We start from the raw sequence: 16,355 nt of genomic DNA on the forward strand, positions 1-16,355 counted from the left end.
GCTCAGTGAATTGCATTTCTGTCCTTCTAGTTACATAGGCCACCACTTGGGAGTCATCCTTGAATATTCGCTCTGACATCCCAATCTCATCTATCAATCAATCCTGTTGGCTCTTCCTTCAAATTATTATCTTGGACCCAACCTCTCATCCCTCAAACTCATTGTCTGGATATCTGTAATAGCCTCTCTACCAGTCTCCATGTGTCTACCCTTTCCTGTCTCCTCTTACTCCAGCCCATATTCAACACAGCAGTCAAAGAGATCCTTTAAAAATGTATGACAGCTCTCTTCTGCATTCAAAAACATGCAATGGCATCCCATTTTCCAAAGAGTGAGAGCCAAAATCTTTAAGGAGGATCTGCCTCTCTCCATTTCCCTCATGGTCATACTTGATCCTTGCTGGTCCTCACATCTGCTAGGATGCTCTTGCCTCAGTGTTTACAACAATTTTCCCTTGGATAGCCATAAGATTTGCTCTATCATCTCCTTCAGACTTTGGCTCAAATATCGCCTTTCTGCTCCTCTTCAACCATTCTATTTTAAATTGAACCTTCATCTCAGCACTTTCTGCCTCCCTTCTTTGCAGTTTTTCTTCATAGGACTTGTTACTGACTGACTTACCATTATTTTTACTTATTTTGCTTATTGTCTTTTCCCACTGAAATGTAAATTTCATAAGAGCAGGACTTTTTCCTTTATTCAATTCTGTATCTTCAGTGCCTAGGACAATGCCTGCCACATAGCAGGCACTTTAAATTTGTTTAAAGAGTAAATAATTGGCTGATTTCTTTCTTATTCTTCAAGACTCCTATCCCCCAAGACTTCCCTCCCTCCCCACTCCTTCAGTTTGGACTAATATCGCTCTGTACTTCGGTTCCCATCACATACTATATTTATCTTGATCATAGTACTTCCCAGAGGCTTTTTAAAAATTCACCTTTGTATTCCCTAGGGCTTAGCACCATTCCTCGTACACAGAAAATGCTTAGTAAATGTTAAAATGAACTCTTTACAACCTTCATACCAAATGTTGGGGCTGTGGGAAAATGTTAAATAGGCATGAGTGAGGGGCTTGTCAGCTTCCTCTTTTTTTATACGAACTTCCTTCCTCTTTTAAAGAAACGCAGATTTGATTCCACCCCCACCCCTAGAGTGCCAGTAATTGAATATAATTGTCAAAAAAACTTTTTTTTTTTGACCAAATGCTATTTTATAGCTTTCAAATCCTTTTGGAAGAAAATACTGCAATTTTTAGAGATGTTACTTGCTGGATCAGTAGCATCAAACAAAAAGTTTTACCTAAACCTAGAATCACAACTCACATACTGTATGTCTAGCTTCTCCCTCTAACTTCTTTTTGACTCCAACTATTTACCTCAACTTTACTTCCCTTGTAAATCCCTGAGAGTTTTCAAATTACACCATAGTTGCTAGCTATTAAATACCTATATGTAGGCAGGCATGTCTCTGCATCAGAATTTTTGATTATCAGACTTTTTTTTTTTAGCAGTTTAAGGTTCACAGCAAAACTGCACAGAAGTATGGAGATTTCCCATGTGCCCCCTATCCTCACATATGCATAGCTTCCCCCATCAAAATGATAGTTTTTGATTAAAAGGAAGCCTCAAGATATTAGACAAACAGCAGACCTGTAGAAGGTGGAAAACAGAATAGAAACATCACATTAATATTCAGGTGAGGAAAAAACTCAGCCTGAACTAAAAATAAAAACAGATTTGATGACTGAACTATTATGCTGTACATAGAAATTGACACAACATTGTAAACTGACAATACTTCGATAAAAAAACAAACAAAAACAGATTTGAGCTGGCAAGAGGATGTACATTTCAAGAGATAATAATAGAATTGAAGAACTGGAAAAAGCCTGATTGAATTTAAACCTCTCATCTACTAAAAGAAGAAATCACAGTCAAAGGTACATTTGACATTTCTCAGATACCATATTAGAATGATAAGCTGGACTTTGGATGACTTGACAAAGCTATTTAGAGCCTAGAAACTGAAGGAAGGTATATCCTATCTGTTCAGAGCTGGATTCTGTATTATTCTATGTTTTAATTGCTGATTAGAGTTCAATTAATGTGCTTATTCTTGTCGTTTCTATTTTGCTGGAAAAGACTGGCCTAAGAGAGCAATGGAGTGGCCACAGTAGAAGGAATAAGAGATCAGAAGAGGACTACAAAGAAGCTACTTGATTTTTCAGGAGCTCACAAGGAAAAGCAGCTCCTAGTGGTACTGTCCCTAAGACCCATTCCCTAACATCTTTGAACTATTAATTTAAAAGAGACACAAATATAGCTTCATTGCAGGTGGGGCAAAGGAGGGCAATAAAGAGTAAACGTTTACTCACAGGCTTAGTGGGTAGTATATATAAATTGCTTGCCAAGCATGGATTGTGGTAAGACAGAAGAAAACTTCTAAAGTAGGTTTAATTAAAGGCCCTCACTCTGAATGTGTTACTTCTTTCCCCTTTTTAGTTTTAGCTTAGGTATGTTGTGTGACAGAGGCTCTTAGGAGATGGGCCCTGTTGAAATTTTGCTAATTTTAGCCACTTTTTTACGAACAATAAATGGAAAGGAGAAACATATCTAATTGCTGATTAGAGAATGACATCTCTTTGGTCATTCTTCAATATTTTGTCCAGGTTTAAAATGCAAATGAATTTCATATCTAGAAGAGCAGAGATTCAATTCCTTGTTGGTAGGATTTTTAACAGGTAAAGGATAATAACAAAAATTAGCTTAAATTGTTAGCAAGGGTGAGGGGAAACTGGCTTTCTCAGATAATCTTGATTAGAATGTAAATTGATCCAACTTTTTAGGCAGGCAATTTGGCAATGTCTGTTAAAACTTAAAAGGTGCATACTCTTAGATTCTGCAATCCCGCTTCTGGAAATTCCATCTACGGATACACTCATATATATAAAGAAGGATATATGTACTAGGATGTTTACTGCAACAGTGTAATTTGAAACACTAGAAACAATCTAATGTCCTCAATAGGTAATTGATTAATTATACAATACACAAAACTGGCATATTGTGCATCTGTTAAAAAGAGTAAGATCTACATGCTGACATGAAAAGCAGTTTGGCATATACCATCCAGTGAAAAAAGAAACTGCAAATCAGTAATATAGACTATGAAAAATATGTGTAGAAATAAAGGGAGTAGAGATGCATACCTTATATTCATAACAAATATGGTGGGTATAGTCACAGAAAACTGGAAAGATACATACTTCTAGGGAACGAGAGTGGATAAAGCAAGAAGTGTGACTTTTTGTTTTATACACACTTTTGTACTGATGACAAAAACTTTTTACAGGGACTAGTATTATTTTCATTAAAAAATAGCTTAACGTGCTTCAAATAAAAATATAATACAAATGACCACAACCTCATATTGTGTCAACATAAGGTAACAAGTCCCTAATTCTGGAAAAGCATTTCTTTTATTATATAGTCATACTTCATGCACTGTTGGCCTCACTTTGTGGTAATCAAGTTATATACGTCAGGTGCTGTTCCACCCCTTCTTTATTGTATTGACCTCCCTTTCCATGACCTAAGCTTCTTTGGCAAGTAATATAACTCTATTCTATTCCTATGTCATTTCTCTGGGAGTATAAACTGAGGAACTCTGTTATTTAGATTGCCCAATTGGAAGCAGAAATTACATACCAATCTCCCATGCTTTAAATCTTTGAATGAACCACTCTTTCACAGGCATGTAATTATAGTTAAAGAAATGGTTCCCCAAGTACAACCTAATGCTTAAAGTCGGGTGGCTGGCCAACTCTTCAGTGGATTAAGTGAAATATAATGAAACTGAATAAACTAAATGGTTAATAGAATTCCTTTAAGCATGACAGGTAGACTTTAGATTTTCTACATCATCAAACTTAAGTACTGTATCAATTTTAAGTTATGGAGGGATGTTTAACATATGACTGCCTGATAACTGTGTAATACAAACCAAAAGGCAAGTTTTAATCCCAGCTTAACATTTAAAAATTCCCATTAGACATAACTATTTGCTTCACTGCCTTCAATAATATGCTTAATTTAACTCAGACAAGGAAGAAATAGTATTTCCTACTCTCCTATCTCAACCCATAAATTCTGAGAAGTATTTAATCCATGGTAAACTCTGACAGGGTGAAATCTTTTATGGCCATATGGGAAGCAGGGCCTGAAACCAAGGAGGAAATTTTAGAAGTTCCTGTGTATTAGTACTGCTCTAAATCTTTCATTATACAGTTTATATTCTATTCTTTCCTGAGTATTTTGTAATTACTATTTCATGAGATTGATTAATTCCAACCCAATCCTACCTTTCAAGTAGGGCAAATACTACAAAGATAAAACAATTTACTTCCAATTCTACTGTAAATCAGGTGGGTAGATAAATCACTCAGGTCTGTTCTTTGTACAAGTCACCTGTAGGTACTGAATTATTTAGGACAGTAATAATGCCAAGGTATCTTGCAATTAAACTCTTGAGGGTCTTCTCTCCCACAGCTGAGCCCTTTTTAAAGATTCACTTCCCATTAATTAGGATAATCTAACTGCAGGCTGAAGATGACTGAATTGTTTTGTCCGGAGACTTATGTCTATGTTGAATTAATCACCTGGAAATTAAAGGCTTTGAAGTATATTCCCAACCCTCTTACTCATGGCCTTTTAGTAATGAAACTAATCTGAGGTCTTAAAATTAACTACCTCACAGTGAACTGGAAAGGGCAGCAAAGTGACTAATGCCACGCTGCTGATCTGGTCTGCCAGGAAAGATGAGTAGAGAAAGAGTTATTACCTTCTCTCTCTAGCAGGGCATATTATAACCTATCGGCTTTAGGAAGTAAAATCCTTCTGCTGGCACTGAATTAGCTCAGTGGCACCTTGAGTCTTATCTAATCCAAATGGTTATTTTTCAAACAAATGGACGTGTTTCCTTATCCAGAAGCTTTATGCTGTGACTTTCAGTCTTTCAGGGTGAAGATTAAGAAAAGCAAACTGAACAGAGTGAAAAGCAAGAAACTGAACAGCAGACTTATTTTATTTATCTGTCCGTTGTGGACACCTGAGTTGCTTCTACCTTTTGGCTATTGTGAATAATAATGCTCTATAAACACTGGCCTATAAATATCCATCCATGTCCGTGCTTTTAATTCCTTTGGGTATTTACTCACAAGTGGTATTGCTGCATCATACAGTAAATGTGGGAAATTCTGATATTGTGTTGCAACATGGATAAAACTTGAGGACATTATGCTAAGTGAAATAAGCCAGCCACGAAAGGAGAAACTGTATAGAAATACTCTTGAGCTATTTAAAAATGGTTAGAATGGGCAATTGTTTATTTTATCACAACTTAAAAAAAAGTAAGGAACTACGGTATCGGTCTTGTAACCCTCACATTTCTGGCGAGGAGCAACCCTTGGAGGTAATCAAGCTACGTCTTTGCAGAGCAGCTTCCAAAGACTGTCCAAGAGTAAGGCTCAGAGGCGGAGATGTGCCCATGGGCAGCTGGATCTGCGCATGTGAAAGGAAATCTACAGTCTACTGGCGCGGAGGGAATGGGGTAACGTGCAAAGGAAGATACTCTAAACTCTATCACTAGATTCACTTTCCTTAAGAATCTCCCCACTAGCATTAAGAATACTCTCATCAAAAGAAATCCTTGAGACTCTCCTTTCCTTTCACAACTCCCTCCCACTCAGATATGCCCTTAACGATAGGAATGCCTCGACTGCCTGCTCTTTTCCCTCACGAACCGCACCCCTCAGACCCTGGCTCCCTAAGATTCCATTTCTCTTTCAAGATGGGTTGGGACCACGGCCAGACCAACTGTCAAGGGCTCCCGCCCCGCCCAGAGAGCGCCAGAACGCGTGGGCGGGAGGGACGGCCTCGGGCGCCCCGGAAGTCGCTGTCCCCAGGAGGGCGGAGGCGCCTAGGCTTCGCGGCCCCGGATTGGCGGGAAGGTGGGGATGATGTATTACGCGCGAGGTCTGGCCCTGCCCCTACGCCCCTGCGCGCGGCGAGCGTGGGGCGGGGCGGTGTGGGTGGCCCCGGGCGGCCATTACCCGGAACAATCCCCGGCCTCGGGTCAGGTGACCCTCGGCGGGGCAGGCAGGAGGGAGGGGGAGGGAAGAAGGCGTGAGGAGGGAAGGGAGGGGAGGAGGAGAGAGAAGGGCGGAGTAAGAGGGAGGGGAAGGGGGCGGAGTGGGAGCGGGTCACGTGATTCGGCATGGAGGCGGTGGCGGTGGCCGGGAGGAGCCGCCGGGGCAGAAGCCGCACTTGTTAGTGTGGGGGGAGGAGGGGGCCGGGGGACGCCGACACCGTCACCCAGGGACGCCGAGGAGAAGGCGGGAGGGGGGTGGGGGCGAGAGCGGGCTCCGACCCCCGGCCGAGGGGATGAGGGGAGCATGGGCGCCAAGGAGTCACGGATCGGATTCCTCAGCTACGAGGAGGCGCTGAGGAGAGGTGAGGGGGGAGGGGTCTGGGCGAGCTGCCGGGGAGGCCGGCTACGGGCTGCCCAGAGGGTGGGTGACCGGGGGAGGGGAGGGGAGCTGGAGGGCGTGGGGCGCCTGAGGCGGAAGGGAAAGGAGGCCAGCGATGGGGATACTGTGTAGAAGGGTCGGGTGGGAGCAGTGTTTGGGGATTGGGACCTTCTGAAAGGGGGGAAGCTTTCCCAGGGAGAGGGGTGTCAGGCGCCGGCACGGCACTGCCTGTGCTTTCTGGTGGCGTTGTTATCCTGGATGTGTCCAGGGAAGTCCTCCTCTCCCCCTTTTCTTGGGTGGCACCAGCCCTTCCAGGCCCCCTCATCCTTTACTGCCATATTTTCCTATCACTCCTTCACAACCCCCCCGCCCCCCCGCCCCAGCGACATCCTAACCTCGCACCTCGCCCTGGCTGGAAGGGAGAGGGGAGGCGGCTGCAAAGCCCTCTCTTTGCTGGTAGAAACCCCTTCCGATTGTGGAGTCTCTGCCTATCCCGAGGGCCTTTGCCAGTCTCGTGGGGCTATCACCACCCCCTGCCGCCACCCACTCACCCTTTGAGCGACTGACTGATAAGAACGACCTGAAATTGAGTTGTGTTTGAGATGAGATGAGACTGGACAGCTGGTGTTGCCGCAAGACCTCATCTTCGGTCTCATCTCTTCAGACGTTGGTCAGAGCCTATCATTGCACTTGATCCCCAGTTCTCACCCCCTCCCTCCCCATAAAATGGCCTTCGGAAATCCAGCATTCTGATATTGTGTTATAGCTCCCTTTAGAGACCGGCCTTGCTGGCAGTCCTAGCCAGCTGCTTATTGGCTCTGATGCACAGTATGTTAACAGCCCCAACCCCCTACCACTTACTCCAATACCGCTGTCCATGATCACTAAAGCACACGCTAACTGGAAGTGTCTGTTGCACAGTTTATGGCCGGAATGTGACTTAATTTTTCATGACTGGGATTTGAGTGTGTGTTTGTGTGTGTCTGTCTGTCTGTGTCTAGGTGTACTTATATTTCTTTTCGGCATTTAATGGCTTTTCTTCGTAAGAAGTGGAAAACATTAAGCAGGTTAGGTGCTAGGCGTTATTGTTGACAGGTTTCTAAGTTAAGAAACCAGCCATTATCCAGGTGATGGTATTAGTAACTAAGGATATAAAATAAAAAATTAATTGCAAGACAGGCATTCAAAATGAGAATTTAGTAGTGAACTCTTGTTCATATGTAGGGAGGAAAGGGATAAGTTCAGTGGACCATCACCTGAAAATAGATACGTATTTAGATGTGTTTTTGTGGACTGACCAGAATAGCAAAAATATGCTTTTTAGGTCTTTCTTTTTTTTTTTTTTTTCCCTGTGGAACAGTATACTGATTGTTTTTATGGACAATCTCACTTGAACTTTTTTCCTTGCTTCAATATGAGAAATATTCCAAATTCTTGATGTGTTTCCAGCTCTAGTAGGCCAGTCATTTCCGGGATGCTGTTGAGCCTGACAGGTCTGGCCTCAATTAGGCAATGGCTTACATGGCATGGAAGAGGAGATCAGTCAAACTGATTCACAGCTTCAGGGTTCACAGGTGTTTAGTTTCTAAAGTTTGAGAGGGTGATATAGCCGGCATTAAGGAATTCTGAAATGAAACTTTTATCCAACTCTATCCTGCTTTGTCTCGTATCAAACTAAGATTCTGCCTTTGTAAATATAAAGGAAATTAACAGTTGGTGCCTTTTAAACTGATTAGGTGACTTGACTGAAGATCTTTGTTCAATTTGTTAGGAAATGTCTGCTTGTTGAATTTTCAAACATATTTGAAGAGGTAGCAAAATATTTATTAAAACCTTATTTAGCTGTTGTTGGAATTTATGTTTTATCAGTTTTGCTGCAGAAGAAAATTAAGGCAAGAAAGATAAAAACCTTATTTAGCTGTTGCTGGAATTTATGTTTTATCAGTTTTGCTGCAGAAGAAAATTAAGGCAAGAAAGATAAGCAAGTTGATAAAATAGCTTTTTAAAATGTAAACCAGGAGCTTTTTTTTTTTTAAAGTGGGCAATTCTTTTGAACATGGTACTATTTAGTAAATGTCAGAGTTTAATATAGAATTTCTTTTAGTAAGTTTATAAAAAGAATTTATAAAGCTTTTGATAGAGCTAAAAAGTGGTTTGAGAACTTTTTGGAGGGGGGAACATGAATAATCTAAATAGACACCAAAACTTCCATCTGTTACTCTTACCTGCCTACTTGTTTTGTATAAGGTGAATGGGGAGTGGGAGAGAATTGGCCAAATACACAATGCATATTATATTAGTCATTGTACAAGTAAAAAACAAGCTTGATAAACTACTGAAATACCTACCCCCTTGGCTTTACTTAAAATTATTGAGCACAAAATAATGCCTAACCATAATTAGGTAGTATTAAAAAAAAAAGTCAAGCGTACATTACCGCCTACAAACGTAGAATTACAGCAGTTTATCTTGCAAAATGGGGCCTTGGAAATGCAGTGTTAATGACAGATAACACTGGACCTGAGTGAAAGGGTAGTCTAAGTGACTTCCCATCTACATTCAGATGCTCTAGAAATTAGAAAGATTGGTTTTGCTAGACTGTATGTCGGTTATACAAGCATAAATAGTTTCCTTAAAATACACCCTGACATTTTTTTAAGGGAGGTACACACACACACTCACACACACTCACACACAATCTATCTATCTTAAATACCTTGAGTAGAACACAAGCCTTGCTTGACTCTGGCTTAGATTGCATGTATTTTCTGAAGTATACCCACCTACTGTACTTCATGGGTACTGACAATTTTAGCAGCTAAGGTCTTTTAAGTTTTTACTTCATTTCTTTGTTGCATCTAAGTTTGTGGCTTGTGTATTCCTAGCAATGTATTCTAAATGCTTGGAACATAGCATTAAAAAAACATTGAATGAAAGGAGTTGTAGTTTAGAGAATTTCAGAACTCTCAAGAAACCTTAAAAATCTTTTCCAGTTCTTTAATTCTTTCCTCCTGCTCCTCTCTTCCTTTCTTGCAGCATTCTGGATACAGAATTATAAGGCATTTGTGGGGGTTTTTTTTTTGTTTTTTTTTTTTTTTTTTAGTAGGAATTGGCTGAGTTAAAATTGTCCTTAGCTTTTAAATTGTAGTAGTAAAATACAGTGGGTAAATTTATTCTAATCCCCCCTTTTTTTTCTAGTAGAGTTTGGCACTTATGTTAGACTAAATATCTGAGTGATGTCAAAAAGTTATGTTGTGGATTCACACTTTAGAGTGTCTCTTTGCTCATACATTCAGCAAATTTTTACTGAGTACTAGCTATGACTCCTTAGACACTGAAGGAAGAAAGATGAATGACTTTTTATAGCCTGTGTTGGGGATCTCTACTGAAGAGATACACTGCAAGGTGTATGCAAGACTATCCATGGGAGATGGGAATAAAATATAAGAACTTCTATTTAAAGTTCTATTTTGTGTATGTTTGATAGTGGACATAACATTTTTATAATAGTATATATGTGCATAATTTATAAGTGATTAACATTGTATATTAAGTGCTACAGTCCTATAGAAGGAAGTACTATAGGAATGCAGTGTGTTTGTACTTGGTGGCCTGGAAGTGCCCTACCACTGTACTCATTTCACAGCATGTGTTCAATAATTGTATGCTAAAGAATTTAATTTCCTAGTCACTTATAAGTTGTGTTTGCTAGTGGGATAATTAAGCATGTAATAGTTGAAGATTCCAGTACTTTTCATTTTGCTTATCCACCAACTCTAAAATGCTCTAAAACATTGACTTTCCAACCAAGATTTTATTCTCCAAGTTTTATAGTATTACTATTATAATTTCATTAGCTTTATATTACCTATGATGTGATGTTAACTAGTTTAGTATAACATTGTATAAGTGAAAATTGAATTTCACAGTTGGTACCTTCTGGGATGCACTGTTCTCTCTTATGAAAGCACTAATTTGCCTTCATCTAAATTTGCTAAATTTACCGGTGAACTCAACTAGCATTAGTGTAGAACGGTAGGTTTGGGTCAAGCCTTTTGCAAGTATACCTAGCCAGCTGCTATTGTATGTAAAGGAGAAAAACGAGGCCGTTTTAAATTAGTCTGCTTATATGTAGTCACCTAAGAAGTTACAAAGGTGCTGTTCTTCATAATCTCCAGTTTGACACTCCATATGGAGTGTCAGTGACAAAGAGGAGATAAATACACCAATGAACCCTGGGTTTGGGGGGGGGTTGAGCAGAATGAGGTGACATCACTTGATAGTTAATGGCCTCATTTACCAAACTGAACAGCTGTTGTTGTTTTTTCTTGTTCATTGTTTGTCTTTGTGCTTGGTTAGTGAGATTTCAGAGTGACAGCATTCAGACAGATGTATAAGTCACTTAGAGTTGGGAATGTGGTGACCTCCCAATAGCCAGGTGTTTTCTCAGGAGAAGGGGAAGATTTTCAGCACTTGATTTTATGATAAGCCGCAGGAAAAGTTAGGAAAGTGGTTATTATTCTTGGTGTGACTGTAGAGAATCTGTTTTTGGAGCACTAGAGATTAATGCTGAGAGTTTAGATTAGAAGCTCCAGTGTTAAAACAGCTGCAGAGGTAGAGAGATTTTATTTATAAATTAAAAATTGGTGGTTTGATAGTGGTGCTGAGAGTGATACTGTATCCAGAAAGCATGGCTTCTCTTTTCAGGGTGTGTTTATACTTTTGCTTTTACCTTTTGGGCTTCATAATATTTGTGTTTAAATTGAGCCACGCACCTCCACCTCTTTCCATTTTTTCTAATCATAACTCTTAGAGGTTAGAGATGGATAGTTAATTACTGACATAAAAGCCTGATAAAACTAGCTTCATGGTATTTACTGTTATAGTCAGAGACCTATTTGTTAGAAGACCCATCTATTCAAAGATGAAGGCCTTCCCTTAACACCCGCTTTTATTAGAGACTTCATATTCATTAACGTAAGGCTTGCTTCATTTTATGGAAATCCCAAGTTCATAACTTGTGAACAAGGTTCAGGAAAATTGATGGTTATTGGAGTCCTTGATACTGGACTGCATTAAAGGCAAAACTATCCTAAACTAAGGTTTTACAGAGGAAGTTCTCCCTCTTCTCTTCCATTTCTGTGAAATTGGATTGTCTCAGCATCTTACCCCTTGCAGAAGAAAAACCTTTTAAGTTTTGCTGTGGTTTCTTGCCTTTTCCTAATGACTTGTGAAAGAGTCTAGAGAGACTACATTATGAAAAAGAGCCTTCTATAAAGATAGGCCTCTCCTCGTCTTTCCCATGACAGTAAATGGCACCGGTATTCCAACACAACTGCTAAAGCCAAAAGTCCATAGACATCCTTAGTTCCTCTCTTTCACCATCTGACCTATCCTCTTATCCCCAGTTTGAGTCTGTCACCTAGTCCTGTTAGTTTGGTATCCAGTCCAGTCTGTTAACTTGTGCTCATCTTCACTGCCCCTACTCCAGTCCCAGATGCCATCAGCTCTTGCTGAGATACCGCACAGTGGTTTTTTAGTTTCACACAGCAGCCTTTGTAATCTTAAAATTTAAATCGGATCCTGTCATTCCTGTCCTCTCAGTCTGTTTTTCTCTCAGCCTGGAAAGGCTGTTTACAAATTTTCACATGTCTGGTCCATTCTTCATATCTGAAGTCTTAGCTCTGATTGCCTCAACTCGGCCTTCTGTTATCCTCTTACATGAGGATATTGCACTATTCTGCATCGTTCATAGTTTGTAATTATCATATTTGTCGTCAGGCATGATGCTGAATCCCCAGTGCCAAGATAGGTACGGTGACTGGTATATGTTAAATGCTCAGGGATTGGATGGTGGAGCGAATATATAAATGATGGAGAGAAGATTTGGAGAACTGCATAAGGTTTGTAAGGGAGTTAAGAATGGAGTGCTGACAGAGATTGAGTATATTGAGCAATATATCCATCTCAAAATTTCTTTTCCTTTTGTCAACTTTGAAAATCTTTGGAAAAAATTGCTAATTTTTTTTAACATGGATTTTTTAATTTAATTGAAGTGTAGTGGATTTACAATGTTAGTTTCAGGTGTACAGCAAAGCGATTCAGTTTGAATGATAGTTAAAAACATAGGAGCCTTAAATGTAATATTCAGTTTTGTCTGTTTAGTTAAAATATTTAAGTTGATACTTAAGGTAAGTTCTATATGGCAGTAAGTATTGTGTTTATGAGCACTTAAGAATGTCTTTTGGTAATATATAAAATTTAATAATTTTGCTCATGAAATGATTGATTTTTATACAGTGATCTTCATGTACTTTTCATCCATGGTGACAGTTATAATCCTATTGCCAAATGTGAGGTTAGAGTTGGTAACTTACATGCTTAAAGTGTTGTTCAGAGTTCCTTTGGAAGCTGAGAATAAAATTCACGTCAACATACAGAGCACTCTTACTGGTTCTAAAGAATCCAAATGATTTTAAACTAAATTTTATGAATAGTGCTTTTTTTGTCCAAGGTTCTTCTTCTCTTATACTCCATGGCTAATGCTTTTTTTCTCTTAGTCTTTTAGTTTTAATTTTTATGACAGTGATATATACACATAATTTAGAATCAGCTGATTGTACAGGGCTTGTTATGAAAACAGTAGTGCTGTTATTCTCCCTTGACAGTTTTTCTCTAGCCAGTTTTCCTCTACCCATCAGCCAGTGCTTTTAACACTTTAAATTTATTAATTTGGTCTTTATGTTTTGAAGTAATATACTTAGATTGCTACTTTTTTTTTCCATTTAAGGAGTATTTTTTGTGTCCCCACTAATTAAGGATGAGGACTTGGCTCTTTATTATTCTGCTCCCAGTCCCCAAAACACACACCTGTGCTCCTGTCCTCCCATTTCCTGATCTTGGTATAATTTAATTTTGATTAGATCAGTGTTCAATGTTTCCGTAATCAGGTCTTTATAAATTCTGCTCATGGCTAAGCCATTTAATATACTAGGATTACTTTTCCTTTCCTGTACACTTGACTTTCTCTTAAAGATTTCCTTTAATAATTGCCTTTTATTTTATTTGCTTAGGTTTCTAGTCACTGTAATTCAACCCCTAAAGTTCCCACCAAATGTTAAATCTACTCCATATGTTCATATATATCAGGTGTTCACTCAGTTCGCCATATTGGAAAAAAAACTTCCTGGAACCTTCTGTCCACCTCCAGTCTGTACTTTTTGCCCTTGTGCTCAAAGTTTGCCATCCTGGGATCTTCCTTCACCATTATCCTGGAGATTTTCTTCGCTGTCCTTTGTTGGATCCTGTTCTCTATATCCCTGTTTCCTCTCTCTTGATTTACTCTTCCATTTTGGTGGAGCTCATTGCCTGGTAGCTTCTTGAAAAAGGGTGCATGGGAGGTAAAGTTTTGAGGCCTTCATTCTCAAGCTGATGCTTTTTGCTTTAAAATAATTCTTACATCTGTACTCTTCAGTTTCCAAGAGGCTCTTTATGTTTTTACCAACTAATTATTCTGAAGTTCTTTTTAGTAATCCTTATACTTGATCTCCAGTCATGTGGGTCTTAATTTAAGCCGCAGGGCAGATTCATTGCAGCGATCAGTTAGAAGACTGACGTGAGAGGAAGACATTGCCCTAGAATGCAGTTTTTGTGATCATGGATCAGTAGACTCTAAAACTCCAGGAGGGTGGGGACATGTATGTCTTACTCACTGCTCTATCTCTAGCACTTGCACAGTGCCTATTACATATTAGCTACTCAATACATATTTGTTGAATGAGTGAATTGAATAAGCAACCTTTTCTAAAAACCGGATTAAATTTTTAGTGGAAACTTGTTTAAGGGTATGTGTGTGCTCAGGTGTGCGTGCCCAGAGGCTTAAAACTCATATTTACATATCTATAGTGTATATGTATTTAAATGCATCTTTTGCTGTTAAAAAATGGTTAATTGTATTAGGCATGCCATTATGTCATTTTTGGCTCTGCTGTAAAGTTGGTTTTGGAATCTGTTGGTGAACAGCTGTGGTAGGAAGCTGTGGTGGATTTAGAATAGTTGTTTGATTAATAAATTTGGTTTAGAGATTCTTTAGTTTATGCAAGCATCTATAAATGAAATCTTTCACTGTGTGGAATTGTATAGATCAGAAGTTACGCATTTTGTCAGAGATGCTGACTTGAGAATACCTCTTTACAGTTGACTATAGAAGGACAAATTGCTTATTCTTTATAGGCTTAGAGGTGTGGTGAGAAGCAATTACTTAATGATGGAAGCATTTTATATTGTCACATCACTGGTACTATAGAGATTCAAATTGAAGTTGACAGAAGATTGCAAAGCAAATATATTTAAATAATGAAAATTAGGACATCAGCTGAATGAACACTTGGCAGGAAATAACATCTCATAGAAAAATGTTCCATTTTCAGTGGAGCTTATTTCTTATATTATTTCAATAGAGTCCAAAACTAAATGCGACTTCTTTTCCTACAGATCTGCTTATATGTTGCATGTCTTTGTTTTTTTTTAAATTATTTCTAAGCCCTTTATTGCTTTGTATAACAAGTTTACAAATGATGACAGTCAGTAAATGTTTGCTAAGCAAATGAATGACTGCATTTTAAATAAATGAATGAAGACCATTAGCCTCTCTGGGATTCCATTTCTTCATCTGTAAAATGGATGTAATATCTTTTCGTGGCCTTCATAAAATTGCTGTGAAGATCAAATGAGATAATGGACTACTTGAAGTAGTTTAATACCCTAGAAAATCATTCAGCCTGTATATCTTCAGATATTTCTTTGTTGCATGTCTTTGTAATTCACCCACAAGCCCAAGCCAGAAACCTGGTCATCAGTTGAGACTTTTCCTATTTTGCCTCTGTTCACGTTTAATCAATCACAGTGTCCCTTTGGTGCTGCCTTCTTATTATCTCCTGATTCTTCTCCATCTTTAAAGTCATTGCCTTAGAAAAGGCCTTCATCTGTCCCCTGGACTATTAGTCTCCTACCCCTCCAATCCATTATTTGTATTTCTACCAGAATAGTGTTTCTCTGAGATACACATCTGGTCATTTTACTCAAGTGCCTTTCAGTGGAAGATATCCACAGCTTATGGTTTGAAGTCAGTCTTTTTCGCATGGCAAGTCCTGGCAGTTTCTGTGATTTGGTCCCTGCCTGAATACTCTGTGCCTTTGAAAACATTGCCGCCTAGATCTTGGAATGCCCCCTTTCCCTTTATTACTTACATACAATAAAGTGCACAAAACTCACTGTGTTGCTTGATGAAATTTTAGGTATGTACCCAAGTAACCACTATGCAAAACCAAGATAAAGAACATTTTCAGCATCCCACTAGGCTCTCTCCTGTCCTCTCCCAGTTGGTACTGCCCCTCAGAGGTGACCACTGTTCTGACTTCTATTACTATAGGTTAGTTTTGCCTATTTTTGAGTCTTGTATAAATAGAATTATCCAATATTTCTTTTCTTTTGTGCGTGGTGAACTCAGTTTTTAAAAAAAAGTTGAGTCTGAACTCATTTTTAAGACCAAATCTGAAGCCTTTTCACTATGAAGTAAATTCCTTAAAAGATTACTAATGTCTTGAAATTTGGGTCAGTGTATTTTTATTTCCAGAGGCTGACATAGAGGCTGGCATGAAGTACATGCTCATCAGTGAACTGACATGCATCTTTCTCCCTGAACTATCCACCTCACTAGATCCTCATCCATCAAAACTAGAGGCATCAAGTCCTCTCAGAAGCCTTCCCTGATATTGCTCCTCCCTTCTCTCTAGCTGTAATACACTTTTTTTGTAGTAGTTATTGCACT

General features: G+C 39.1%; 1 protein-coding gene across 2 annotated transcripts in view; it reads left to right on the plus strand.

Annotated features, from left to right (window-relative positions):
• The first annotated feature begins 6,286 nt into the window (after positions 1–6,286).
• The window catches only part of USP32 (ubiquitin specific peptidase 32), a 166,706-nt gene continuing 156,637 nt past the window's right edge, over positions 6,287–16,355 (plus strand). The window contains exon 1 of one of the 2 annotated variants that reach the window (XM_064494998.1): positions 6,287–6,509. In XM_064494998.1, the coding sequence (XP_064351068.1) occupies positions 6,452–6,509 (58 nt within the window). In that variant the 5' untranslated portion in view covers positions 6,287–6,451. The remainder of the gene's footprint in view (positions 6,510–16,355) is intronic. The other variant, XM_064494999.1, reaches the window with a different exon arrangement.

Source organism: Camelus dromedarius, chromosome 16, assembly GCF_036321535.1.
Source record: "Camelus dromedarius isolate mCamDro1 chromosome 16, mCamDro1.pat, whole genome shotgun sequence".
Lineage (NCBI taxonomy): Eukaryota > Metazoa > Chordata > Mammalia > Artiodactyla > Camelidae > Camelus > Camelus dromedarius.